Source organism: Dermacentor variabilis, chromosome 9, assembly GCF_050947875.1.
Source record: "Dermacentor variabilis isolate Ectoservices chromosome 9, ASM5094787v1, whole genome shotgun sequence".
Taxonomy (NCBI): Eukaryota; Metazoa; Arthropoda; class Arachnida; order Ixodida; family Ixodidae; genus Dermacentor; species Dermacentor variabilis.
In genome coordinates, this window is record NC_134576.1 from 106,742,759 (window position 1) to 106,769,231 (window position 26,473).

General features: G+C 49.9%; 1 protein-coding gene across 1 annotated transcript; it reads left to right on the plus strand.

The window, feature by feature from the left end:
* Positions 1-462: 462 nt before the first annotated feature.
* On the plus strand, positions 463-1,784 carry LOC142558119 (uncharacterized). Its single transcript, XM_075670276.1, has one exon. The coding sequence runs from the start codon at positions 516-518 to the stop codon at positions 1,653-1,655; it is 1,140 nt and encodes a 379-aa protein (XP_075526391.1). The 5' UTR covers positions 463-515; the 3' UTR covers positions 1,656-1,784.
* Positions 1,785-26,473: the final 24,689 nt, after the last annotated feature.

The window sequence follows — 26,473 nt, forward strand, 5'->3', positions numbered from 1 at the left end:
TGGGCATCTCACTTTGCAGAGCGCAACAAAAGGCCTGCGACGCGTCTGATGCCAAGACGCAAAATCGCACGTAAATAATCGCGAAAGCGATCGCTCGAGGATGCCTCGAGCGTTGACATTCCTCGAGAAACGTGTGCCAAGATTAACTCAGGCACCTGAACTGGTGCTGTGATTCTGATTTGTGATACTATTCTAGTCATACTGCATGCTGATCAAAGCGCTCTTAGCTGTAGTCATTTATACACGTTTCATAATATTTTTTTATGTTCCTACATTTACTAAAAGCAGCTTTAAGTGTTGGCTGTGATAAAGTCTTCAGAGTTGCATAATAAATGAAAATGCAACGTTTTTCCTTAACGTGGCTACATTATTTGGCTACATTTCTGCATGTGGCCAAAGTTGGCTACTTTTCTGGCTACTTCCCGTGATTTGTTGGCTACTTTTCAAATTTTGGACCTGGCAACCCTGCTCATGCCCATTTCAAAGTTGTTCTTTATTCTGTGCCCATTTCGAAGATGACTGAAGCGACTTACACGTTGTCTGGGTTCGGAAGCTTCCTAGAGCGGCGACGCGTCACCTTCGTCGAGCCGCTGCCCGCCTTTCGAGTGTGCAGCATCTGCGGCGTCGTAACATCCAGCACTCGGCTTCTTCCCTGCTGTCACGTCGTGTGCGACGGCCCCTGCGGCCGCCAGGTTCATGCAGCGGGTTCCTGCCCTCTAGACGGTCGCACTGTCACGACATCCAGCATCGTGCCCTTCAAGTTCGAGCAGTCTGAACTGGAGCAGCTTCTCGTCCGTTGCCTCAACTGCGCCGACAACTGCACTTTCGCCGGCAAGCTGAGCGAGCTCGGGGATCACCTGTGCGCGTGCGAATGCGACGCAGTCGAGTGCCCTAAGTGTGGTGAACGGGTGTGCCGAAACGAGGCAGCAAGCCACTGCAACACGTGTTGTGACTCGGCTACTTCCATGACCCGGGACGCGAGCGGGACGAACGCATGCGCCGCCGTCGAAGAAATTGCGCGAATGAAGCAAGACCTCGAGGAGCTGCGTGAATTCGTGTCCAAAGCAGAAACAGTAAAAGTCGCTATCGCCAACGACGTGAACTCCCTAGCAGAGCGCGCAGAGCGCTTCGAGACTCAGCTGATGTCTGTGGCTCAGGAAGTCGCCGACTTGAAGCGCCCGTTACCTGCAAGAGCTATGAACGCGGGTTTTCCACATGGACTGCACCGCAGTGCCTCCAAAAGTTGTGATTGCGCTCTAACATTGTACAAGATTGGTAAACCGAATTCACAGTGTGGTTCGGAAGTAATCGGCGAACTATGCACGCTGAAAGGCTACACCTTTCGTGTATCGATCACGACACTTGAGAGCCAATATAAATTCCAGCTGTTTTTCTGCAGCGGTCTTTGGGATGACTACGTGGACTGGCCTTTCGCAAGCACTGTCAAATTGAGGATACTGCATCCCAGAGACAAAACGAAGGACGCCACGATTCCAGCAATTCGACTGAAGCCAGAACCTTACTGCTGTCGGAAACCACCACGAGGCAGTTATAACAACGGCATACAGTTCAAAGAGTTATATCGACCGTTCATACACAATGGCAACTACATGCTCGGCGGGAACCTGTATCTGAGCGTCGAATTCTTTGAATAACTGGTAATTGTATCATCGGGTACAGGTGATTGTTGTGGCCTCCGTTTGCGAGGCTCTGCAACAGGCTTGATGTGCTAAATGTGCTTCAAGTGGCATCAATAACATATATAAAGAAAGCTCTATTCCTGCTGTTGTCGTGTCTGTACTCTGATATAGCTTTGTAGCATGGAAAGAATAGACGAGATTGAAGGGAAACGGTATGCATGTGCGCAAACCTTAGCAACTAGCCCGATGACTGTTGGCGTCTTATGTAGAAATGCAGGACCAGCGCAGTATGCTCGCCTAAGGAACCATTAAATATAAAGTATGCACTGTTCAACAGCAAGCACTTTTGGTAACGTTCACAAAAATTGCGCGAACTGTGGTTCCAATAAAAAAAATGTCTTCGCCAAAGGGGCCCTCTCTCCAGTGAGCCCGAATGGGAAGAAGCCCTCAAAAGTCCGGACCTCAAACTCCATCTCAAGGCCGTCCAGAGGGCCCAAGAACAGGCGGAGCGTCACCACGTTCCCGTCCCGACTTGGGCGTCGCCTACGGTTTCGGCCCAAGGAGCTCCCCGCGTGCGATCTCCAACGGCTTAGACCCCTCAGGACCTCAATAAAGTTCTTGACTGACTGACTTCGCCAAAGGAATAGCCCATGTAGCATCGAACTACACAGTGCGTGCTTTCACGTGAAGGCTGTCGATAATATACACCACGAGCCCCGCGAAAAGGTGCATGAAAAGGTGCATTTTCATTTCCCACCCGTCGCGCCGTTCACGGAGTGCGACGGGCGTCCGATCGAGCCATCGAAAAATGGTGAACTGAATGGGAAATGCAGTGCATAGTTCGAAACAAGATACCGCAGGGCAGGAAATTTTATATGCAATATACAGCCGCGGTTCGTGAAGTTTTCACGACAAGGCTTCTGAAGAGCTTGTGCGCTATCTGGCAATGACTGTGCGGTTCCAAGCGGCACACAAGGGCCGTATTTAACGAACCTAAGCGATGGATGTATCTTTTGGACAGCATGGGCGGAACTGGCCAGCAGCTTGTTTTGAAAAGTCTCCCTGAGACCAGGTGGTCAAGACACGCTGAATCATGTAAGGCCATTCGGAAAATTTTCAATGCAGTCTTGTGTTGCCTTGAAGCTATATCAAAGAAAGAGGAAGAAAACGGTGACACTAGGAACAAAGCGCACTCTCTCTTCAAGAAAATGACAAAACTAGAGACTGCATTCATGGCGATTTTCTGGAGTGAAATCTTGGAGCGCTTTGACAAAACGAACTTCAGAAACCAGGCCTAGACATTTCAACTGCTGTAGACCTGCTGAGCTCTCTAGAAGGCTTTGTTAATTGTTTGTGACCTCTCTTTGATACCTTCAAAGAGAGAGCACGCACGCTAAGTACCAATCAATGTTATCAGGATGAGGGCAAACACATCGTTTTGAGCAAGCACCCGGACGGAAAAAGCGATAGTGCGCTACAAGGTAGAAAAAAGTTTATTGTAGAGACCTACAAGGGGTTGGGGGGGGGGGAGGGGGTTGTACTTGGTGGCTCTGCTTTGCGGGTGCGAAAGGTTCGGATTCTTAAAATAACTGACTGAAGTTGGGAGCGAGGCCTCTCTGGCACAGCAGGCTGAGAAGTTGGTGAAAACCTACAAAAATGATTTGGAGCCAGCATTTCCGGCTGAAATCGTTCAGTTTGCGAACTTTCTGCACAACTCTGTGTGCCAGAACGCGAGTCTCCCAGGAATAATGAAGTTGCTGCACGAAAGAAAGCTTCTTGATGCGTTTCCGAACCTTTCTATTGCTTTGCGAATGTACTTAGCATACCCGTGGCGAACTGTGAGACCGAACGATCGTTTTCCAAGTTATCACTGATAAAAAATCGCCTTCGTTTGAGCCTCCTTGACGACAAGGTGAACTCGCTTGCTATCATGTCCATTGAAAGTGACCTCCTCCGCGATCTATCCTTCGAACAGACTATATCTGATTTCGCCAAAGCGAAGGCGCGAAAGATGCCATTTTAAAAGAGGACTGTTTGCGCTATGCATGAATAGTTCCAATAAGTTCGTTGTGTCGCCTCCCAGCCCCCACGTTGCCAATGAAACGCTGAGCAGTGTAATTCAAGATATGCAAATATCTTGTTCGTGTTCGTCGTGTTCGTCTCCTGTTTGAATTAAAATGAAACATGGCATATTTCCAGTAGCGTAGCAGGCTGCGGGGGGGGGGGAGTCAGTATAGGGAAAAGGGGGCCTGCATGCGCATTAGCCCAGGGCCCCCATTTTTCTTAATCCGGCCCCATATGTGCCCTCCAAGAACTGTTCTACCGCAGGAATTTTTTCAAATTCATTCATTAAAGGGGCCTGTACGCTCGGGCTTGGTGAAATGACTCATTCCGCGGGTACGGTCCGCGGGAAACGGAAGTACGTTCCTCTTGCTACGGCATGGAGTAAAACAGACTTGCAGACAATTGGTTTGTAGGTTTTACTCTCTAAAAATTAAACGCCCCCTCACCAGGTCTGGCCATTTTGAGCTGACAAGCGCAGAGTATACAGTGTGCGATAACGATCGTGTCTGCAAAGTATTACATCGCTACGCGCCGCGGAAAGATCTGAAATTGCAAACCGAACGCTGTTTTCCCTCATCCTCGTGGCCGCCGCGCTCCAAGCCAGAGGATGATGTACGCGTGCTCGCGCTGTGGTTTCGCTCGGGGTGACACGTGACTTCGAGAATTATTCAAGCCAAAATCTGTTATTTGTGTGATATGTCGCTAGAATAGACGAATTAAAGCTTAGAGAAATAATAAAACACACAGACCGAATGTCTGCATGTTTTTGTTTTACTTCGCACCGCAGCAAGGTAGATGTGTTTCAGTTTTGTCTGCTTGTCCCACCTTGTGCAGTCGCGCGCGCAGATACTGAAACTATGTCATTTTCTATCGTGTTCCAGGGCGGGATCATGCTCTGTGATCCGCTTTTGTCTGCCTCATTATTCGTGTAGCACAGTCTTGTACCGTTAGTCAGGTGTCCTCGTGCACAGAGCGCGAAATCCTGTGCTGCGCGAAACGAGACAATCGCAACAGCTCGCGCACGACGCCGTCAGCAAAAGTGCGCCGCGCCGCAAAAAAAAAAACTAAAAAAAAATGAAGGCGGGACCTGTGACGCATGCGTCACGTGATACTCGAGGTCCGGTATGGGAGAACGAAAGGAAGGAATTTCGCTTGCGGAGGCTGGACGGGGCAAATGGAGAGAGCGTCTATGTTTGCGGTGAAGCTCGCCTCCTGAAATCATGGGTTCGCGGCACTAAAATATTTCTATCTCGGCTATTAATGAGCCGATTTGAAAAATTTTTGCGGCAGAACTCTCCATAGAAGACACGTAACAACTTCCAGCGTATAACGAAATTTGCTATGGGGCCTGCTAAGGAGCCTCTGAAGTCGGCTATTGAAGCAACAGATCAAACAACTGATGTTGCCTTGAATGATTCCCGAAGTCGCATGTCATTGTGAGTGACGTCACAGCGCTGTACTTGGCCCACTTGTGCGATTGACGTCCACTCTTCGGCTGGGAGCGCGGCTCCCCCAAGAAGGGCGCACGGCGATTGGTTTCAAATTTCACCTCTTTTCGCGGCATGTAGCGGTGTATTACTTTGCGGACATGATCGTTAGTGCGCATTGTATGCAGGTCAGCTCAATATGATCAGACCTGGTGAGGGGTCCTTTAAATATTCACCGGCGATCACGATACTACCTAACGCGAAATTTGAGCGCAGCTCTATACGTGTTTTCATTTCGCGTGTCAATATTTTGTATAATGATTACATAGGTACGCGGTTTATACTAAGAAGAGAACACTCTAAGTAGCGTAGTTGGTGCGGACAATCTGTCTCGTGCGGCACACTGCAAACGGAGCGAAGTATGGTGCGACTACCTCGTTAATCGCGAGAGGCAGCGCGCAGGTGATGCGGGGGCGCGATTCACAGCAGCTGCTGCAGACAGACCTCCGCTCATGCAGCGCTTTGTATCCACACAGACGACACGCGCTACTCTGGCGCCATATCGTGGCCATCGTCGCCGCACACCAAGTCTTGCGCGGCACTACGCTTTTCTTTTCACGCTTTCGTTTCACTAACGACAAGAGCTGTCCTTATATATTGACACGTGTACTTATCTTTATCGAGCAACCACGTTTCGCCGCTTAACAACTGTAATCGCACAGCGAGGGACGCGCCTGCATGTATCCGACGTTTCTGGAAAGTTATCGATGCTTTTACCCGGCTGTCTGTTGTCGCCGAACCTTGCGTTATCTGATTTCATCGCGTAACGCGAATGGTGTAGAACTTTGTGGAAGGCACGCGGGTCCGAACGATTAGTCTGGAACGTTCGACGACTGCTCTATAAAAGCCGACGCGCTTGACCCGCTGATCAGATTTACGACGATCGCCGACTGTGTTCGCCGCTCTCGTTGTGCTTTAAGTGTAGCCTGTTTTGTGGGCACAGGTTCGCCCAATAAAAGCTAGTTTTTGCCTTTCACAGTATTGCTACTGTGTTCTTTGACGTCACGACCACGTGACAATATCGTGCCACCAGTGCCAGCGGCGACAACACCCAAGGGAGCGTCACGTCGAGCCTCACTCGTAACCCTCGTAACCGCACGCCATCGCCTCTTGCAGGAGCAGTGATCCCCGTCAGACAGAAGCTGGTACCGCGGACTGACCTCAGCATCTGACGCCGCAGACGAGCGTAGCCACCCTTGGGAGCGCGGATGAGATCGCCCACGCGGTTGCGGACGCCGTGGCCGCCGGCAACTCGGCGCATGCGCAGGCTATCTCCCCTCCGCTCCTCTTGCGCTTTCCGCCTCATGCTTTCACTGTAGCCTCCTCCTCCGCTTTCCTCCTTGCGCTTTCCTTGCTCCGCGGTGGCGAGAGGTCTCGCTTTTCACTCCCCGATGCGCTCTTTCATCCTTCGCTCTGCTCGTTCGCTCGGCAGAGCGCCGACGCCGCCAAGGTACGCCGACGCGGGAACGGTCCCTTAAGAGCGCCGCACTAAAATGGTAAGATGAGGTAACCAAATAATTTCATTTGTATTGGTTTTACGACAGAGTCATACATTTGAAAATGGCTCGATACAGTCACTAGACAAGTAATTTTGCAAATCGGGATAATTAACTCTTCAACCAAGAGACTGACGCTAGCGGAAGTCTTGAAGCGCGCCATATCAAAGGAAATCACCATTTCCAGAAATGCAGTGAGTGAGTGAGTAAAGACTTTATTTGAAAACAAGGTATTGACGGATGACCTTGTTGTTAGGCAGCCACGAGCCCCTGGGCCCGGGCGGCTTCTTCAGCTCTCTCGATGACCTTGGCCTGCAGGTCAGGGTCGGAGCTGAGCAACACGGCCTCCCACTGCTCAGTACTACTTATTTCGTGATTTGTGTGATTTTCGGCTGGGCACGACCACATAATATGGAATAGATCCGCTTTTTGCTTACAATGCTTACATGTATTAGGGTATTGGTCCGGGTAGTAGTAGTGATAGGCTACGGGGTTGGGGTAGGTGTTCGTCTGAAGTCGTCTCCAAGCTACTTCTTGTCGCTTGTTAAGCGATTTGTGTGCTGGCGGGTACACTGCCCTGGCTAACCTGTAGTGCTGAGTTATTTCCTGGTAACTGACCATGCGATCCCTCCCTGACCCTAGCGTGAGCCGTCCGGTTGCTCGGTTGGCGAGTCCTCGAGCGGCGGTGTGGGCGGCATCGTTGCCGGGTAGGGAGGAGTGTGCTGGTGCCCAAATGATCTGGATTGGTCGTGGGTGTTGGTTTGTGTCTATTATGTGTTTTACGGGAGCCGAGACCCGACCTTTCGCAAAATTGCGTACTGCTGCTCTGGAATCGCTAATAATGTAATGACAATGTGTGGAGGCTATTGCCAGAGCGATAGCCGCCTCTTCCGCTGTTTCGGAGCTTCTGGTGCGAATTGAACCACCAGCGCGTATTTGACCTGAGGAGTCCACCACTGCAAGGGACATACAGTTGCGTTCTATGTATTCTGCTGCGTCGACATAGACTACGTCTTTGAAGGAGTGGAATTTCTGATGTAGGGCTTTGGACCGCTCGGCCCTCCTTTCCTTGTGGAATTCGGGGTGCATGTTTTTAGGGAGTGGATTAATTTTGAGATGGCGCCTCTGATCGTGAGAAATGTCTACTTTAATGCTTTGCATCGACTCGTAGTTGATGCCGAGATTCTGGAGGATGTTTCGCCCGGCGGCACTCTGAGCTAGCCTTTCGTATTGAGATATAAGGTGCGCTTCTACTAGTTCATCGAGAAATGCAAAAAAAGTTTCCGGTGCTAATTTTCACAGCGTAATAAGTTACGACCAATTTCACACAGAAAAGTGAAACTGAAGAGCCCAAGGACGCTATACTGTCCACAGGCGCATCCACCGAGGGGGCAGGGGGGCACATGCCTCCCCCGACATTTGAAAGCGGACACACTGGCGAATCCAACGAAACAGCTGGGGCCGAGCTTTGTTTCATACTAGCGCCCACTTAACTATGCTTTTCTTTATTACGTTTATCTCCTTTGGCAGCCAGGATTGTGTTTCGGGCCCCGCCGCGACGTGTCGTTGCAGATCATGCTTGGCCGGTCGCAATAAGCCTCACTTCGTTCGGAGCCATTTTGGAAAATGCGCTCGCGCGGCTACGCGAGAGTACTCGCGAGAACGTCACGCAGAGCCCGAAGCGCCTGGAAAGCTTCGGGTGCACTGTAAAATAATTTACACCCTAAAAAGTGAAAAAGGGTGCAAATGTGTCTATAACTCACACCCTTAGGGTGTCCGTTATATAGATAACACCCTAAGGGTGTGAGTTATAAGACACATTTACACCCTTTTTCACTTTTTAGGGTGTAAATTTTACAGTGTGCGCGCTCAAGACACCGGGCGAACTACGCGTGCGCACTATACCGCCTTCGCGGGCTCCTTGCATATGCAGATTGTAAGGGTTAAGAGGAAGCTTCAGCTCGGGCCGGACTCCGATGCCGCGTATTCAAATGTGAGACAGTGATTTTCTGAGATAACCCCTGTGCCGAGTTTAATGAAATTTGTTGCAGCTAGAGAGAAAGTTGAATTCTAGTTTCTGTTGGAGGCGGAATATTGATTTAGGGCATGAATCTTTAAATAAAGATTTCCGAAAGTTGTAAGTGAAAAAAGCAGAAGCGCGAAGTTTACAAGTGAGTAACGATCCACCAAGAACAGATATTGCAGTTCTGTAAACCGAGCCCGATAGAATATCCAATAGAAAATTTCGTTTAACAGTTTATATCTTACGTGAAATTGTTACTGGTTTCACTAGGGTTTTGCAAAAGTCCTCGCATATTGGTGGTGTATTCAAAAGCCATGTGCGATATATCAGTTTTGTCCGCTGTTGATGTACTGTTAGATCCAATTTAGGGAAATGCGATATCTGTTTTCATTCCTGAGTTACAGAGTTCTAAACTTGATAGTTTCGTTTTTGAAAATTGACGATTTTCAAAATTTTGTTACAGCTACTTCATGTTTACAACAGTCACTTCTTTCTTTTAAATGCAACAAACCTCATCAAGGTTGGTGCAGCGGTTGCCGAGTAAAAGGACGTCACATTTTCTATGTATTTAGATAGGAGCCCCCGAGCTAAAGCTTCCTCGTGCGAGCCGTCTTTACTCATCGCAGGTCGCTTTCAAGTTGGGGCGCCCGCGCTGCGGCGCTCAGTCGCGCTATACGTAGCCACCGCCGAACTAGCTAGCACGCCCCTCATACCCCCGCCCCGCCCCTGTCTCCTAGCACCCCGTGCCTAGCTTGCACGCGTGTGGAAGACGGCGGGCTTCCTCCCTTGCACGCACGAGATAAGTCACCATCCTCGCCTCACCCTCGCACGCTTTCACTCGAACCTACAGCATACGGCGCGCGGCCACGGTGTTATTGCACTTGGACTTAACCGGAACACCACCGCGACGGCGGGAATGCGCCTGGAGTGTCCATATATAATTGCCATCGCAATAAAAACGCCAGCTGTTAATTTGCTCTCGCGGCGTCTGTTCGTTTCCTTTCCCGCCCGCGTGTTTTGCGAGCAACCCACAGTGCGTATCGGTACGAACTCGCCCAGCTTTCAGTTTACACCAGGCCTATAAATGGTGCACGTAAAGATAGGGAGAAAAAAGATAGAATGAGAGGACACGCTGTTTTAACATTTTACTGCATTTGTGAGACGCGTTTAAATAGTAAACTTGACATTAAACTGTCAACAAGCACGGGTGCCTCCGATTCTAAATATGCATCACGCACTTCTTCTCGGGGTTCATCGCTGAACTCCGATCGCAGTTGAACACGCGCGCAAAATCGGGGCTCTGCCGAAGCGGCACGTTGCACAAGCGCTCGCCGCTTCCGTCGTCGCCGCAGAACAGGTGGCAGCCGAAGACGAAGAACACCTGCGACGCCTTCACGGTGCCCACGTCGGCGAAGAGAGAGGCGTTATTGGCGCGCCTCTTCGCCTCGTCCTCGTACATTCTAAACGCCGTCCCAACCGCCGACACTCCGGCCTGTAGTTCCAGGTCTGGCGAAGTGCCCAGGTTGGGCGTCCAGGCGCGGAGGCAGGCGTGGTTTCTCCTGTACACCTCCTCTCGGGAGGTGGCGTTTCTGTCGACGTAGTCGAGAAAGAGCGCGGCGGCCACCCGCGCCCCGAGTCCAGCGAGCAAGACACCGCGGTGGGCGTTGGGAAGGTACCACGGGAAGCCCAGGTGGTAGGGCGTGAGGCGCCACCTGAAGAAAACCGTGCCGCACTGGCCCGCGCAGTCGACCTGCTGGCCGCCAGCGCCGCCGCTCTCGACGTATTCGGCCGAAGAGGCGCCGGCTTTCCTGATGTGCGCCGAGAGCGCGATCCAGTTGCGCAGCGCGCTGTTCGTGACGTTCGGGTAGCTCGCGTAGTGCGGCCCGAAAAACTCGGGTCGCGACTTCTCCACGACGTCGAAAAGTCCGCGCACGTTGTACTCCGCGGCCCGGGACGAAATGTCGCCCCGAAGCGTGTCGTTAAGTTCCAGGAGCCGAGGAAACCGCGCGCGGATGCTCTCTGCCAGGTTGCGGAACTCTGCCAGCGACGCGGCGGCTCCAGCGTTGCCGGCGAGGAGAAAATGGTTTAGCGCGTGCTCGTAGAACCTGTAGGTTCGAGTGAAGCAGTACTGTTCCTGCTGGCTGGCCGCTTCGCCGGGGGAATCGAAGAACACGTCTCTGAGCGTGGCGCTGGTGTAGTAGATCGCCGCCTGGATGCCCAGGAAGCCGAGCACGTCGCCCATCACGGCTTCCCCTCTGTCGCGGAGAGCCTCGAATATGGCGGCGAAGGAACGGGTGTTGTACACGACGACGGCTTCGAGGTCGGAGAAGTAATACCTCAGGTAGCGTCGCAGCAGGGATCTCCACTTCTCCTCGGGCACGGACGGTGCGTACTGGCTCAGGGACGACACGTGTTCGTGCTCCTCCTTGTCCGCTGCGTCGATGTAGATGTCGAAGACCTTGGTCATCGCGGACAGGGCGCTGACGACTTCGGCGTACCGTGCTCCGTCGAAGGCACCCTCCGTGAAGCTCTTGTAAGCGGCGCGGACGTCTTGCCTAGCGCGGTCCGTCTTCATGTGCTCCCGGAAGCGGCGGAGTGTCTTCTGGAATTGCGAGTCCAAGGGGAACAAAAGGGCGCGCAGTCCGTCTTCGGTGTAACCGACTTCGATGCCGAAGAACACCGGCAGGGCGACGTGCCTCGCCATGAAGAAGAGCGAAGACACGAAGTCCGCGTGTTCGTTGCTGTTCGGCCACGTCATACCACCCTCAGCCAAGACCGCCTTCACGTCGTTTTCGGCGCCAACGCCCTCCGAGAACCCACGTCCACGGCCAACGTCGAGGCAGGCTTCCAGGAACCTCGCCGCCTGTCCCACCGGCTCGTCGTGCCTTCTGAGGGCCGAGACCTTCTCTTTGCGGACACGCTGGATGACGTCGCTTGTGAATGCCTTCCACGCGACCATGGCCGCCGACGAGGCGTGGTTCCGCTTCCAGGCTCCGCAGGCGTACTGGTAGAAGTTGCCACACGGACTGGCGGACGTGTCGACGGAGCTCCGCAACAGCGCTTCGTACCGGTCGACGCAAGGGCTTCCGGAAGCGTCCGCGACGCAGGATCTGGCGCTGCCACCGCGCGCCGCGCTACTGTCGTTCCTGTCGTGGCCGGCGGAGAGGCCGTGTTCTCGGCCTCGTATGCTCCAGGAACCGGTGACAACGCGCCAGGTGATGACCAGCATGACGATGCAGAGCAGGGTGGTGACCGCCGCTATGACCGCGACCGTCAGCAAAGTGCGACCCACCGAGTTGGCTTCGCTCATGGGCGCCTGCTCGTACGCCACTGCCTCGACGCTGCGAGTCTGCGGTTGCATACAGGGTCACACTTACAAACTCGGCATTAATAGCAGCGGTTGCTGACGCAAGACGATGTAGCGTTTTGCAGCGAAAGGCTGTTTATGCCACTTGATGGGTTTGTTTGTTGGAATGTGAAAACCTGGCTACAAGCGCGATATTACCCGTGCGTTGAATAAATTCTCAGCCGCACCGGGACTCACTCCGTCGTTCAAGACGCGACCAAGAGGCGTATAGCTCGGCAGTACCTTTGTTCAACCGACCAGGAAGGGTCGCGTTTGAGAGAGCTCACTGTGCCATAGCAGGTACGCCTTATCGAACTCAAGCTAGGTTTCATCAGGAGTTGTATGGCCTACAAATGTGCAGTATGTTGAAAAATATTCATGATTGCTCCCCCCTCGTTTGACACGTAAAGTGTAAGAGTGGCGTGGAGAAACTCGTCTAGCGAGACGGAGCGATATCCAACCCTTTTGAGCACGCTCGGCGGAACGTGTCCGTCTCCCTAGAGGAACACTTCTACAGGGCTGAGCGAACGTAAGACACGAATGGACCAATCGCTGTCGTCTCTCTCTCTCTGTGTGTTGGCAATGTACATGCTGCGGTGTACGGTCCGTGCTGGCGCCAGTAACCTTCAGCGTAATGGTCAAGATAAATCTGGAGCCCCACAGTGTACTGCACCTCACCAACTCCCTGTTGTGCAGCGAATGCTGTAGGGATCGCGTCGGCCAATTAGTAACGAGAGCTGACTGCGCCTTCGAGAGAAAGGAGAAAACACGGCATCGCCCAATGTGCGCTACTAATCTTTCCGCGACGCTTGTACATGGCCAGCCTATAGAGTGCGGAGGGCGGTCGGAAGAGGAGAATGCAAGATTAGTCATTCTGATTCTCTTTTATGGTTTTTTTTTCTTGCGCAGCGTACAGTTGATTAGGTGGGGTACTTAAACAATTACTAAACAGAACTATAATGAGAATTGTACTAGTAAATTACCCTTCTAAAATAGCAAAAATACACCTTTACTGGGAGAAGAGGCTCGGTGCGCAGACTTAACAAATTATAGCTTACTAAATACTTGTAATCAACATTTTTTTTGTAGCTTTGTAATGGATCGATTACCCCGTTTCTTCGGCAAGGCTCACTGTAATTCAATAACTGTTCCCAGTAACCAATTACACGTAAGCAGTTTACTTTATCGACGAGACACGCTGGTAACAGGCGACGCAGCTTCGAACACTCGAATGTAGTGGTAACTATACAGTATTAGAACGCCCAGAGTTGTGTCATACAGTAGCATCGTGAAGATATCGACGGTGAAGCCAGCGGCGCCCAATGTTTGTCTCCTGACCTTCGCGGAAGGTCGCGCAGCCTGTATTTTCTGCACTGCAGTTTGTGCATCTGTAGAGGGTTTCGCGTTTGTCGTTGTATGATCGCTACCACGCACGTCGGAAAGCTCATGTCCGGCTACCTCAGACTTAGCTTTTTTTTTCATTTGTCATTGAATAGTTCTCGACCTTCGTTCGCTCATTTTTTCGTCCGGTCTGCGTACGTTACGACGACACCCTTCCCTCCAGCGCATATGCCCAACGACGTTGCAGTGTCGCTACCGATGTCCTGGCAAGAAAACGAGGGTAGATGACCGAATAAAATATTGAAACGACATTCTTAGTGAAATTATAAAGAGCGCGTGCTAGAGTGCATATGACACACTGCAAGAGCGAGGTCAGCTCGTCCTATTTACCGTATTCGTGCAATTTTAAGAACAGTTGGCAGCAGTGTAATGTAAGATAATCGATTACGTTTTAGTTTAGCAATTACTCAGTTACTTTCGTGGAGCTTAACTGGTCACCGTAATCATAACAGTTTTGAACGAAGTAATTTTAACTGTAATCGGTTATTTTTCCCCTGAGACTTGTGGAAGTTAGTCTGTAAGCCATAAAAAACGGAAGAACAAAAGACGGGCTGGCGACGCCGCCTCGAAGTTCGCGCACCAGGTCATCGTGATGTCATAGATTTTGACGGCGTGTGCTCGGACTTAGCGTATATTTTTAACGGTTAATATAAAGACTATAATTGCATTCCAAATGAGCCGAACACTGAACTTACCAAGTTCCGAGAACGTTCACTGAGTCGCAACGGCCTAAATCAATAAAAAAAACACTGATATCGGTGACGTCACGTTATAGAGCTTTAGCGTGACCGGTATTCCGACATACGCGACAGCTCTTGCGTAATACCGGGTTACCGGACGCCGGTAGCGACATTTGAGCGCTTTCGCATGGTTAACCCAGGTTCGAGAAGGAGTTCCTATAGGAAACAATGGGAAAACGTGTCACCCAGAACGGACGTCTCGCTGACAGACCCCACCAAGGCACGAATATTAAGTTCGTCATACGAGGCAGCAGCGTACATTAGGGAGTTTTAGTTTGTCCGGTATTCGGGTAAATGCAGGCGGATGAGGGCGTTGGGCAGAGGCCTAAACGGGAGCGGCCTGCATGGTGCAGCCAGCTGGTGGCGCAGAGCTCAACCAGACCAAAAACAGCTAATATTGTCTCAATCAAATGTATTCTGCTTTGCTGCTAGTGTACATTTTGGCACTGGCGTAATCGTGTTGCTGCACAAATTTTCACCCGCAGCAAAGTAAAATACACTTGGTTACTGCAATATTAGCTGTGCTTGTCTGGCTGAGCTCGGCGCCACCAGGTGGCTGCACCGAGCAGGCCGCTCCCGTTTACGCCTCTGCCCCAACGGCCCCGTCCGCCTCCGTTTACCCGAATACGGGACAAGCTAAACCTCTCCATTATCATTCCTAACTTATTGAGCGTTTCTCTACAGTGTACCTATAATATACAGCGTCTCTCATATAGCTCAGGTGTCGAAACTCAATCGATCAATTTTACCCGTCGGCTGCGCTCCTTCAGCCATCGCCGAAAGCCCTTGTCAGGTTTGTCCCCTACGGTCGAGCCCGACAGCAGCTGTCGCTTGGAGAGCTGTGTCAGCTTAGGCCTCGCCCCGGGACCAGTGGGACCGGACATCGTGGTTGCCGATGGAGCCGGTTGCTCGTTCGCATTGTGAGAGCTGCGTGGAGGAGAACCATGGATTTCTTAGCTGTGACCGAGCAAAACTTTATCAGATTAAAAAAAAAAGAGATTAGCGGCGATTTACCGGTAAATGCGAGAGCAATGTGTTAGCATCACGTCGCACTTCTTTGAGGTCCCACATCTGGGATTTAAACCGCGTTCACCACACTGCAAAGTGTTGTTCCGCGAACTCATATATATATATATATATATATATATATATATATATATATATATATATATATATATATATATATGACTTCTACGTTGACACTCCTAATGCTAACGCATAGAAAACAATAAAGGTGTAGTTCCGCCTCAAAATTCGAAGCAGTGAGGGCGATCGTCTACGCAACTTTGTGGACGCGCCACTGGGGCACATGGCCAACATATTGTGAATTCTTGTAAAGAATTAAGGTTACTCTGGAGGCTCAGCACGTGCAATGCGTTTTGAAATATATTCACGTGGGCTTTCGAGACTCGTCCACCACTGCCCGTATCCATATGCTGAATCAGATGCATTTCCATAATCGACGATGGCCATATATTACCGCTTTTGGGATGTCTGTCCTCAAAAATATGCAAAAATGTGATGCATTGGCGTTCAACTTCAAATTATATCGAACTTCTAAAGGGAAGAGTTCGGAAAAATTTTAACTGGAATGCAAATGCTTTTCGTGGCTGATTTTAGGAACGGATGTATCTAAAGTGCGCGCTAGCCTTAGGATTTCTGCCCAACAGCGATGACCTTTCATGTCCATTGAAGGACGGATGCCCGTACAAGAGATTTGCAATTACCCTTGTCTTGCATCAGCTGACTCCATATTTTCTTATTTCATCGCAATACGTTATTCTTGGCCGTCCTTGAGCGTGTTTTCCTACCCTTGGCAGCCATTTAGTAACTGCTGCAATAGATCATCGGTTATCGGCTCAACGCCTTACCATGGGGCTGCCGAAGTTCATTTCTATTTCTTAATCTCAACTCTGATATCAGCCACCCCTGTTTGCTTTCTAATGCGCAATGCCGTGTTCCTGTCTCTGTACGTTACGCCTATCAGTTATGTTCTGTTCAATCACTCGCTGCGCAGTTCCTCTAGCTTCTCCACGAGCTTTTCTTTCTTCTTATTTTTTGTTAACCTCATGTTGTGTGAGAGAGAAGAGAGAAGTTTAATGATACGAAATGCAGAGAGGTCGGCCTGAGGTATATTCCTCTAGCCAGCTACTGGGCGTTGGGGGAAGGGGAAGAGGGAAAGAAAGAGGGAAAAAAGAGGCGCACGATGGGTGGCGATGACGAGAGATGGAAGATGTAGAACATTTGGCAGGCAATTTGGCTTGCTCAAAGCCTACAGTCCAGGCCCGTACTTATTAAAAAGTTCAGTAACGCCTGGATGGCCTTGAAACTCGATTGAGCGTCTGGCCAAGGGCCTAAGATAACGTCCTCCGACAACGGTGGGCTGTTGAGACGCGTTAACGTCATTGTAAAACTTTTGACGCTCTTCCACGTACTTAGGCCAGTCACAAAGCACGTGACCTATAGTCTCGTTCACATCGCACAACTCGCAGTCTGAAGACTCGGTGCACGTGGGGCATAATAACTATCCCCGTAGGTCGAAAAACTACGGCATGTAGCGAAGGACACACGCATCTCAATTCCGCTCGTTGTCACCTTTGAGAGCGGACCATGCTCAGCAGCTTTCCGGTGATCTTCCTCACTCTGTTGGGTACCAAGCCCGTGCGGCCGGAGGGCGCTGATCCCGGAGGCCCTTCAGCGCTGCCCGCGGTCTTGGGCGACAGGGTGGCGGCGTCAGGCTGCATCCAGAACGGCGTGCGCGTGTGTGTAGTCGTCGTCGCGGCGCCCGCAGCGGACTTGGCCACGCCAGCTGCCTTGGAAGGGCTGCCACGCTCTGGGGACTTGGCTGCGCCAGCTGCCTTAGAAGGGTTGCCACGCTCTGGGGACTTGGCCGCGCCAGCTGCCTTGGAAGGGCTGCCATGCTCTGGGGACTTGGCCGCGCCAGCTGCCTTGGAAGGGCTGCCACGCTCTGGGGACTTGGCCGCGCCAGCTGCCTTGGAAGGGCTGCCATGCTCTGGGGACTTGGCAGCGCCAGCTGCCTTGGAAGGGCTGCCACGCTCTGGGGACTTGGCCGCGCCAGCTGCCTTGGAAGGGCTGCCACGCTCTGGGGACTCCCATGCTGCCTTGGGCTTGGACGCGACGTCCTGGAAAGCGTTGTTGAATCTATCAGGTCTATCGAGAACTAGCGCAAATGATCTCAAGCTTTCATATCTTTGTCCCAGTGGGAGATATAGCCGCAGGGCACACTCCTATATGTAGTTTGCATCTTGCGAGCGCTGGGAGCTCCTTTGAGCGAGAGAATCGCTTGCCACATAGCTGTATTTTCAATGATTCTCGTGCGACACCGCGTGCAGATTATTACGTCCACCGTGATCAGCCTTGAGGGGAGTAGGCGTACACTATTGAAAAATTTGTACATCCGGAGAACCAAAAGAGAACCTCACGAGCCGGATGCAGTGAGGAACTCCGTTGCGCAAGGACCAACAGCGCACAACAAGCTAGTCTTCTTCCCTTCTCTGTAATACGCACTCGGCTCTCCTTATACTGATTGGTTGACACGAGCACTGACATTTGCTGCACGGTACAGAGTTTGTGAGGAGTAAACCTCATGCGTATTGTTTCCGGTAAAAAAAGAAAAAAAAGAACTAACATGTTCTCATGGCTTACACCGGAGCGACCGCAATGCGATAGCACTGTGGCGCCCTGTCATTGGATGACTGTCCTCCTCGGTAACCTGATGCACGGAATCGCACTAGCATCCAAAACACTTTTGTTCTACTACGTCGAAACTGCCATTCCCTCAGTTACGCTCCCTTACAATGTGACCTGCTCCACTTCCGCCACTGTGCTACCTTCTCCAGCTGCTCTGCCGCCGCCCAACGCTAACTATGGCGCTGCGATGCCTGCCTCCTTACAGCGTGACTTGTGATGTTCTTTGCCACGCGACACTTGAGCTCTCCAACATAGTTTCCTACTAAATTTACTAATAGGAAACTCTGACGCGTTGATAGTTCAGCCACCATGGGAATGATGGTTATAGCACTTAGATTTGTTTAAACTTCGTGCGTGTGCTAACGAATGCTCTTGTCACGTTATTTATTACGCCTTTTTTTCTAACTTTCAAAGCACTCATAGTTTTCTAAATAGAGCGAGGCAATATTCTGCTGCATGTGATCAAATTTCTAAGTCAGCCGAAATGACGAAGTTGGGGCAAATTTATGCAATGCCCGTGATTTCCATGCTGGTTAGACCGCACCACTTGAAGTTTCCCGTCCACAATTTTTGTAGGATGCCGAAGAATATGCGGCCAGAACACCATGAAGAATAAACAGTCAAACAGTGTCGAGGCTAAAGGAAACAAGGTCCACATACATAGCGGTTAAAATGATTCCATGATTCTGATTCAGTGCTCATTATATATTTTTATTCCGTCTCTCGTCTTTTTTTCGTGTTCATTATTGACTCCCTTAGTATCTGATCAGTATCGTATTTCACGTTCATTTACATTTGCCTTGTCTTCTTTTGCGTCGACACTTGGTCGACTCTTCGTTTTTCTGAACAAGAGACCAGGTGGACTGATCCCGGAGATGTGCAATCTACAATACAATGTGGTTCATTTTCGACTATATTGACGCTAATTACGCTTATACCGTCAATTGTACCTACTCTGATATTAATGCTCTCTTCTTGCGGGCACCACCGAACCTGCCACCCAGACACCATTGCCTCGCACGAGTCCTGCTTAGACCAAGCGAACTCACTCTATTACCCAAAAGTGTTCCGTACGGTGGCTTTGCCTCAACATATCCACATTTATGGCGGTGCACCCTTTACAGGGGTATAGTGCAATGAAGTAAATTTACTATATTGGCGCTCATTAGGCCCGTACCATTAATTTTACTTACTCAGCGACTAATTCTGGGTTTTTGTCTCGTTGAAACTTACATTTATATATCTCTTTCAACTCGCTACAATGCTCTGGAAGCGCTAAAGTGCTGTTGTTTTTTCGGAAGTGGTTACAAGATACCAAAACCCAGATATATGTCTCACCTGTGTGAATTCAGCTAAGACATTGTCGGCAAGCCCCTACGCTCGAAGCGTGAGGGTGTGCGATCAAGAAGAATGACCCAGAATCCCAAGTCATGCTGGCAGAGTGGGTTAACCGCGTAGCGGCTACATGGCCTCCAGGCTAGCTCCTCTGTGCCAGTGTCTCAACTACTAATTTACGCCTCCAATAAAGTTTACTTTTCTATCTATCTATCTATCTATCTATCTATCTATCTATCTATCTATCTATCTATCTATCTATCTATCTATCTATCTATCTATCTATCTATCTATCTATCTATCTATCTATCTATCTATCTATCTATCTATCTATCTATCTATCACATCAGTGATTGCGTAACGCTCCTACCTCGTGGTCTTACCTTCCCTGGCGATCCCTCCTGCTTCGCTGATGCTGTCGCCGCTGGTTTTTTGGCGGCGTCGGTGTGTTTGGACGATCCTCCGCCGGCGTGCTTAGGGGATCCCCCATCTGTGGGCTTCGAAGCGTGGTCGGCCGCCGCCCCTTTCGCCGGCCCCGCTGACTCTCGTTTTGGCGATCCTCCCTTCTGGGGCGAGGCGCTTCCAGCTGGCTTGGCTTTAACCCCTTGGTCCGCTGCTACGGCCGGTTTGTGGGATCAGATTCGTTTTAGGCACGATTGTATGAGTTCTATCTGAAAGATAGCTAAGTTCTGACAAACGGTCGAACTTTTGACGGCCGTGATTGGCTCAGGAGACTAATGCGGTCTCTCCTATTGGCTGAAAACGCCTCAATTGCAGAATTACCCTTGCATGTGTCCTGCCATATCCGTATGTTTCCCGATGACTGTGTTATTTACCGCGCACTTAATACCATCACTGACCAAATAACTCTTCAATCCGACCTTAACCGGGTACAAGAATGGTGTGATGTTTGGCTGATGACACTCAACTCTAATAAATGCAAACTTGTCTTGTTTACCCGTCGTCATCAGCCTCTTCGCTTTTCTTATCGGATTGGCGACGTCACCGTGGAATCAGTGGAATCCTACAAATACCTAGGTATCACCTTGACTAATGATCTAACCTGGAATGCACATGTTACTAATGTTATTTCATCGGCTAACAAGACATTGGGATTTCTAAGACGTCACCTTCGCGTCGCTCCATTGCATGTAAAACTGTCAGCCTATAGATCATGGGTAAGAACGAAACTCGAATACGCATCTGCCATCTGGGATCCGCATCAAGCATATCTCGCCAAGGCCCTCGAGGTAGTTCAAAATCGCGCCACCAGGTATATTCATCCCACATGCTCTCACAACGTCAGCATATCATCTTTAAAAAAAGAATCTTCCTTATCGCTTCTATCCCTTCGTCACCGCATTGCCACCCTTTCCCTCTTCCACAGGTTCTACTATTCAAGGCTCAATCGACCACCATACATTGTTCCCCCAACGCGCCGGTCACGACGCATTGGCCATCCCCAGCAGGTAGCACAACCACATTCACGCACAAATACATTTTCAGCCTCATTTTTCTACCAAGCATCTAAAGGCTGGGATGGCCTTCCTCATGAAATCGCCGCCATCACCGGCTCTTCACAATTTGTTCAAGAAGCAACAACTTTTTATTTACAGAATTGAATGCATTATAACACTTGTTTGTATATGTTGTATTCCCACCTCTTATGTGATACCCCTACTACGGGGTCTTTAAGGAAATGAAATGAATTCGAAAGTATGGCAGACATTTTACAGTGCCCATTAGAATTGCACCCCTGAAGAGAATCAAACCGTGAAAAACGTGCACGCAATTATTTTGTAATCCGACGTGGCGTACCAGCAGTGCCAATAAGCGGGTCCAACGAAGTCCCCAGATATCCGAAAGAATTTTGCACGGTCGACAAATTTTCAGTTTCGGCTAAAAATGAAAATGATGGATTAAGCGCAAGGGCAATTAACTCGGAAATGTGAAAATGGAGAAATCGCATCGCTCGGCTCTCGGTTGAACCGAATTTGACAAGGCTCCTTGCATTCGAAGGGGAAAGCTAAACTCTGCCGTCAGGCAGACGGTTTTAGCTTCGCATTCAGTTAAACGCAACAAACCCGATATCACTGCAACTGTAACGAAAGGCGAACAACACTATTATTCCGCTACCACGAGTTTTAAGGGAAGCTTCTGAGTTAATGCTGCTTATCTCGCGAGGGTTTGTAACTGCCGGCATAAAAAAAAAATTACGTGCCGAATTTGCGATACGATTCTGAAGCGCGCCGTACTGGGAGAATCCGGATTAATTGTGAGCAGGTCGGGTGCACTTAAATTTAAGTGAACGAGCGTTATTGCGTCTCCCTCCCCGTCGAAATGAGGCCGCGCAACGGCCCGGAAGGGAACTTGTTGCGACCTCGAACTCAGCAGTGCAACGCCATAGTCACTAAGCAACTGCGGAGGGTAGCCCTGCCGACCTCGCACGTCGGCCACTCACCACGTTTCGGCGATCCCCCGGACAGTTTAGCGGGACCGCTGCGCTTCGGAGAGCTGCCACTTTTGGGCGACGAGTAGGCGGCCTTCGGCGAGGTGGTCTTATTCGACGGGCTGATGTTACCATACGGAGAACCGCCTTGCGAGGCCATGGTTTCCACTTCTTTTCTTGCAGCTCGATGGTGATGATGATGATGACGACGATGACGACGACTTCAAACCATTGCGCACGCCGATTAACGGGTATGTGCTAAGAATCATGGGGGCGCAGGCAGAATGCATTGAGTATACTTTTAAAGCTCCGTAGGTGAAACTAAGAAGAAAATAACCTGTGTTCAATAGCCGGGCGCGAGTGGTTCAATTTCTGTGTTTTATTTAAAATAAGAAAGATAGAATGCAGGCACCTGCATTGAACGAGGCACGTGCGAAATGTTGGCCCGAAATCGCCCGATTCTCTACAATAGCACAGCCCGATTCCTTGCCGCCCCTCTTTGTAGGTAGAAAGCTAGGATAAAAGATTCGGCATATCTATGTGGGAATCTGCTAAACAAAGCTTTCTATGGCGTTTCCGCAAATGCTTAGACAGTTGTCATGGAAACGTAACGTAACTTCTTCCTCTATACACTCGGCAGCTTCTCTGCCAACTTCTTCACTTTTCTGCATGGCTCATCGCTCAGCGGACGCTGTGGACCCATTCTGTTCACGTTTCCACATTCGGCTGCTTCGGTTGACGTCTGCTTCGCTTCCCTATGACGACATTTTCAAATTTTCGTCGTCGACTTCTTCACGTTCTATTGTTCTGCTTTCCTATTAGGACGCATACCTTTCCAGGGGCAATGAACAATAATGTGCACGTATACCCGGCGTCACGCGCCCAGTTGTACAGACCCACAAAGCTAAGTTTATGCGGGCACATGCCAAGGGAACATACTCGGTGGCACGTACCCAGTCTCTCAATTTGTCTACTTGGCAGGACAGAGCCTTCAAAGTGGGAGGATGAGGGAAAGAACGCTTCGTTTCAAAAAGTCGTCATCCTCAGCGTTACAAAACATTGAACTGTTGAAATTAATTTATTTAATTAATTGCGTACACACAATACACAATACTGTTCGGACCCATAGCCTTGGCGGCTAGTTTGGGGTCCAATAACAAAATAGACATAAGAATAACAGCGTACTTATTGTACGAGACAACCTAAACACATGTTATGAAATCATTTTTACATGGAAAATGTAGAATGAACAAAAGACTATGTCATGACGTCAGGGGACACAAATAGAAAGACTCTGTGAACATTCATGAAATAAGTTTCTTAAGCATTGCACAAAGTTTTGGCTGGTCTTTACTCTGAGCGGGAGTGCGTTCCATATTAAAGCACCGTTGAAGACCAATTGTCTCTGTCCATATAGATTGTGACATTGTGGTAAGTTAATAGAGTTGTTACTAACTGCCCTCGTGTTTCGTGCCGGAAAATAAAGTATTGTGGTACGTAGATGGTTATTATAACGTATTATTGCATTAACTACCTGAACGATTCTTACTTTATGTCTGAGATACCGTTAACTACCTGAGCAACTCTTACTTTATGACTCCACATCTCTTACAGGGACGTGTAGTCCTCCACAACTAGTCCACCGAGCGGCTCATTCACCATGCTTGTTCTACATGCTTCTGACGGCTTAGAAGTCCCTTCTTCAAAAGTTCGCCCAGAAGTTCATCCTCCGACGGAATATAACCGGCACTCCCGTGTGTCCGCTTCCTTCTCCGTAATCTTGCGGGTAGAGAAAGTTTGACTTTTGACGATTCGAGCTGGGGCGGCCCAGACACCTCATATCAGGTGCGTCTATAGGGCTTACAGCCGACACAACTGGAACGTGTCCTAATTGCTCTACTGTTGCGCCCATGGCGCGGATACTCTACAATTAACTTTTCTGACGCCAACTTGAGGTCGCTATGTGCAACTGTGTATGTGCAGCTCTTCAATGACAAAAAAAATCGTGGCAGTGCCCATTTCACGATGCCTTTCGACGATAATGCGTTAGTGCTAACCGAGCTATGTGTGAGGCGTGTACTGATAACATCATCACGTACAGGGAAATCGTAGATCATTACAGAGCCGAAAGAAGAATCTTTCCGCCTCCGCATCGGTCTCTCTCTCTGGAGGACGCTCGCATTTGGCGGCGCCTCCAGGGAAACAATTACAAATCACTATATTGGATATACTTAACTCAGACGAGGGACTATAACGACGTTCTCTGTAACATTTTTAAGGAGAAAGGTACGCTAGACCTTATAATATGGGATTGTGCTGGCTTTCCAAGGGCCAAGGAAAAGATTGACAATAAAGAAGCCTGGGAGGCCTTGCTCCAGAGCGAGGCTGAAGACGAGCAGCGTCGAGCAATCCGCCTGGCCGTTGAGGCCGTTGTTACGATCGGCCGGCAGGGGTACCGAGCTGCAAAGTTTTCCCAGCCCGCTGCGACGAGTCGTTTGGGAGAGCTAACAATGCGCCTCCTGCGTACAGCCAAGCGGCGCCAGCGAGTCTAGCCACGTTCGGCAGACATAATCTTGTTAGTTGATTCGCTGTCGCCTTCACGGTCTACTTGGAGCAAGAGAGCTCCTGGAAAAGGGTGCCTTGCGGTGATTTCTCACGGGCCCCAGAAGTCGTCACATTCAATTGACAGACGCGGCGGCTAGCTGCGGAGTCAGCTCTTAGATCAAGAAGCGCCTGCTTGGGTCAAGCGTATCAACTCCTGTCTACGAGAACCCTCTCACCTCGGTGTGTTCAGTGAAACCAAAGTGCGGAAGTGAGTGTGTGAACCCTCCCTCTGAAAGGCGGGTCGACTACGATGACTTTGAACGCTCCCATTGGACGAAGGTTGAACGGCAGTTTTCCCTCACCTAGGGATCTAGGGAGGACAGAGGGTTTTTAGGCAGCCGTTGCCGGCTGTTCGGTGTGCTTTCTGTTTCAGTCAAGCTAGACTGATGAAATGTAACGTTCTCCAACCTTCATATAGATATTGTAAATTAATCCCGTATTCCTCGTTCTCGATAAGAACAAGTCCTTCCCTTCAACAGTGTCCTTAGCGTGGATGAGTCAGACGACGGCATGAGCCAGCTACCACTTATTTCATGCCCTATCCCAATCCTTACACCGTGAAGGCTCACCGTCCTCAAGCCGCGGAAGACTGCTTCGTCCTCTCCACCCCCTCCTACCTGCGCGTAGGTTAAGAGGTGAGCACCCCAGCTTGGTGGAATAATAAAGTTTTCAATCAATCAATCAATGCGCAGATAGCCATTTCGGAAAAAAGGTAAGCCGATGGCCCTTTACAATGTTGTCGCAGCCGTGTTCAATCACTTCTCTAAAAAGTGCTGGTTGGGCGCATGGGACTGTCTCCATGCCAATACATGTGCTGCCGCCAATTTACGCCATGATTAAAAGGATATGCACGGGTTGACTTTTTCGGAAACAAAAAGGTAAGCCTATAACGCATCACAACGTTGTCGCAGCCGTGTTCAATCACTTCTCTAAAAACCGCTGGTTGGGCGCATTCAACTGTCTCCATGCTAATACATGTGCTACCGTCACTTTACGCCATGAATAAAAGGATATGCGCAGGTTGACTTTCGCGGAAAAAAAAAGGTAAGCCCGTTACAATGTTGGCGCAGCGGCTTCTTTCTTCTTTATTTATTTATAAACAAATAAATAAACAAATAGCGTGTAAGTGACGTCAGCAGGTGCGCTGGGAGTGTCGTAAAAGAACTAACGCTTTAGAGAGAATTGGATTGGTGGCACATTATTAAAGGTCCTGCAGGACGCACGTCAGCGCGCAGTGGGCGTCTCCCACGCAGGGACCAACAGGGAGTACCTGGCGGCCGCTGCTCGGACCTGCTGGACAGCCCATTGCTGGTCTTGTCGGAGTGGGCTTCGTAGGGTCTCCTCACGCTTGTCGGAGGTAGAGCCATGCGGAGCGTTTCTGCACTCCCAGAGCACGTGTACGAGTGTCGCCGTGACCCCGCACGAGAATTTATTTTTAATAAAGGGAAAATGAGACATCCACCCAAACGTAGCTAAGAGCTACGAAAGAAACCCATACTGAATCCTCGAAAGAAACGCCTCCCAGTTGAAAAAACAAAATTCGTCCTAGTCCGGGACTCGAACCCAGGACAGCCGCCTTTCCGGGGCAGCCGCTCTTCCATCTGAGCTAAATACACGACGAACTGTTGCCTTTGCTTGGAGTTGTAGACAAATTCGACTGATATTTCGAAAATTCGAAAATGATATTTTCCTGGGCTTACCATTTTTTTCAATTTTTCGGGGAAAATTATTCGGCGCCTAATCGTTTATTTATCGCGTAAAAGGGCATCCGCGCGAGCCCGGGGACTCAAATATGCCGAGAACGAGCGCTTAAGAGCCACTTGATATTTTCCTGGGCTATAGGCTTACCATTTTCTCAATTTTTCGGGGAAAATTATTCTGCGCCTAATCGTTTATTTATCGCGTAAAACGGCATCCGCGCGAGCCCGGGACTCATATATGCGGAGAATGGGCGCATACCAGACAGTTTATTTTTCGTCGGAAAAATGATATTTTCCTGGGCTATAGGCTTACCATTTTTTAAATTTTTCGGGGAAAATTATTCTGCGGCTAATTGTTTATTTATCGCGTTAAACGGTATCAGCGCGAGCCCGGGGACTCATATATGCCGAGAACGAGCGCTTACCAGACAGTTAATTTCTCGTTGGAAAAATGATATTTTCCTGGGCTATAAGCTT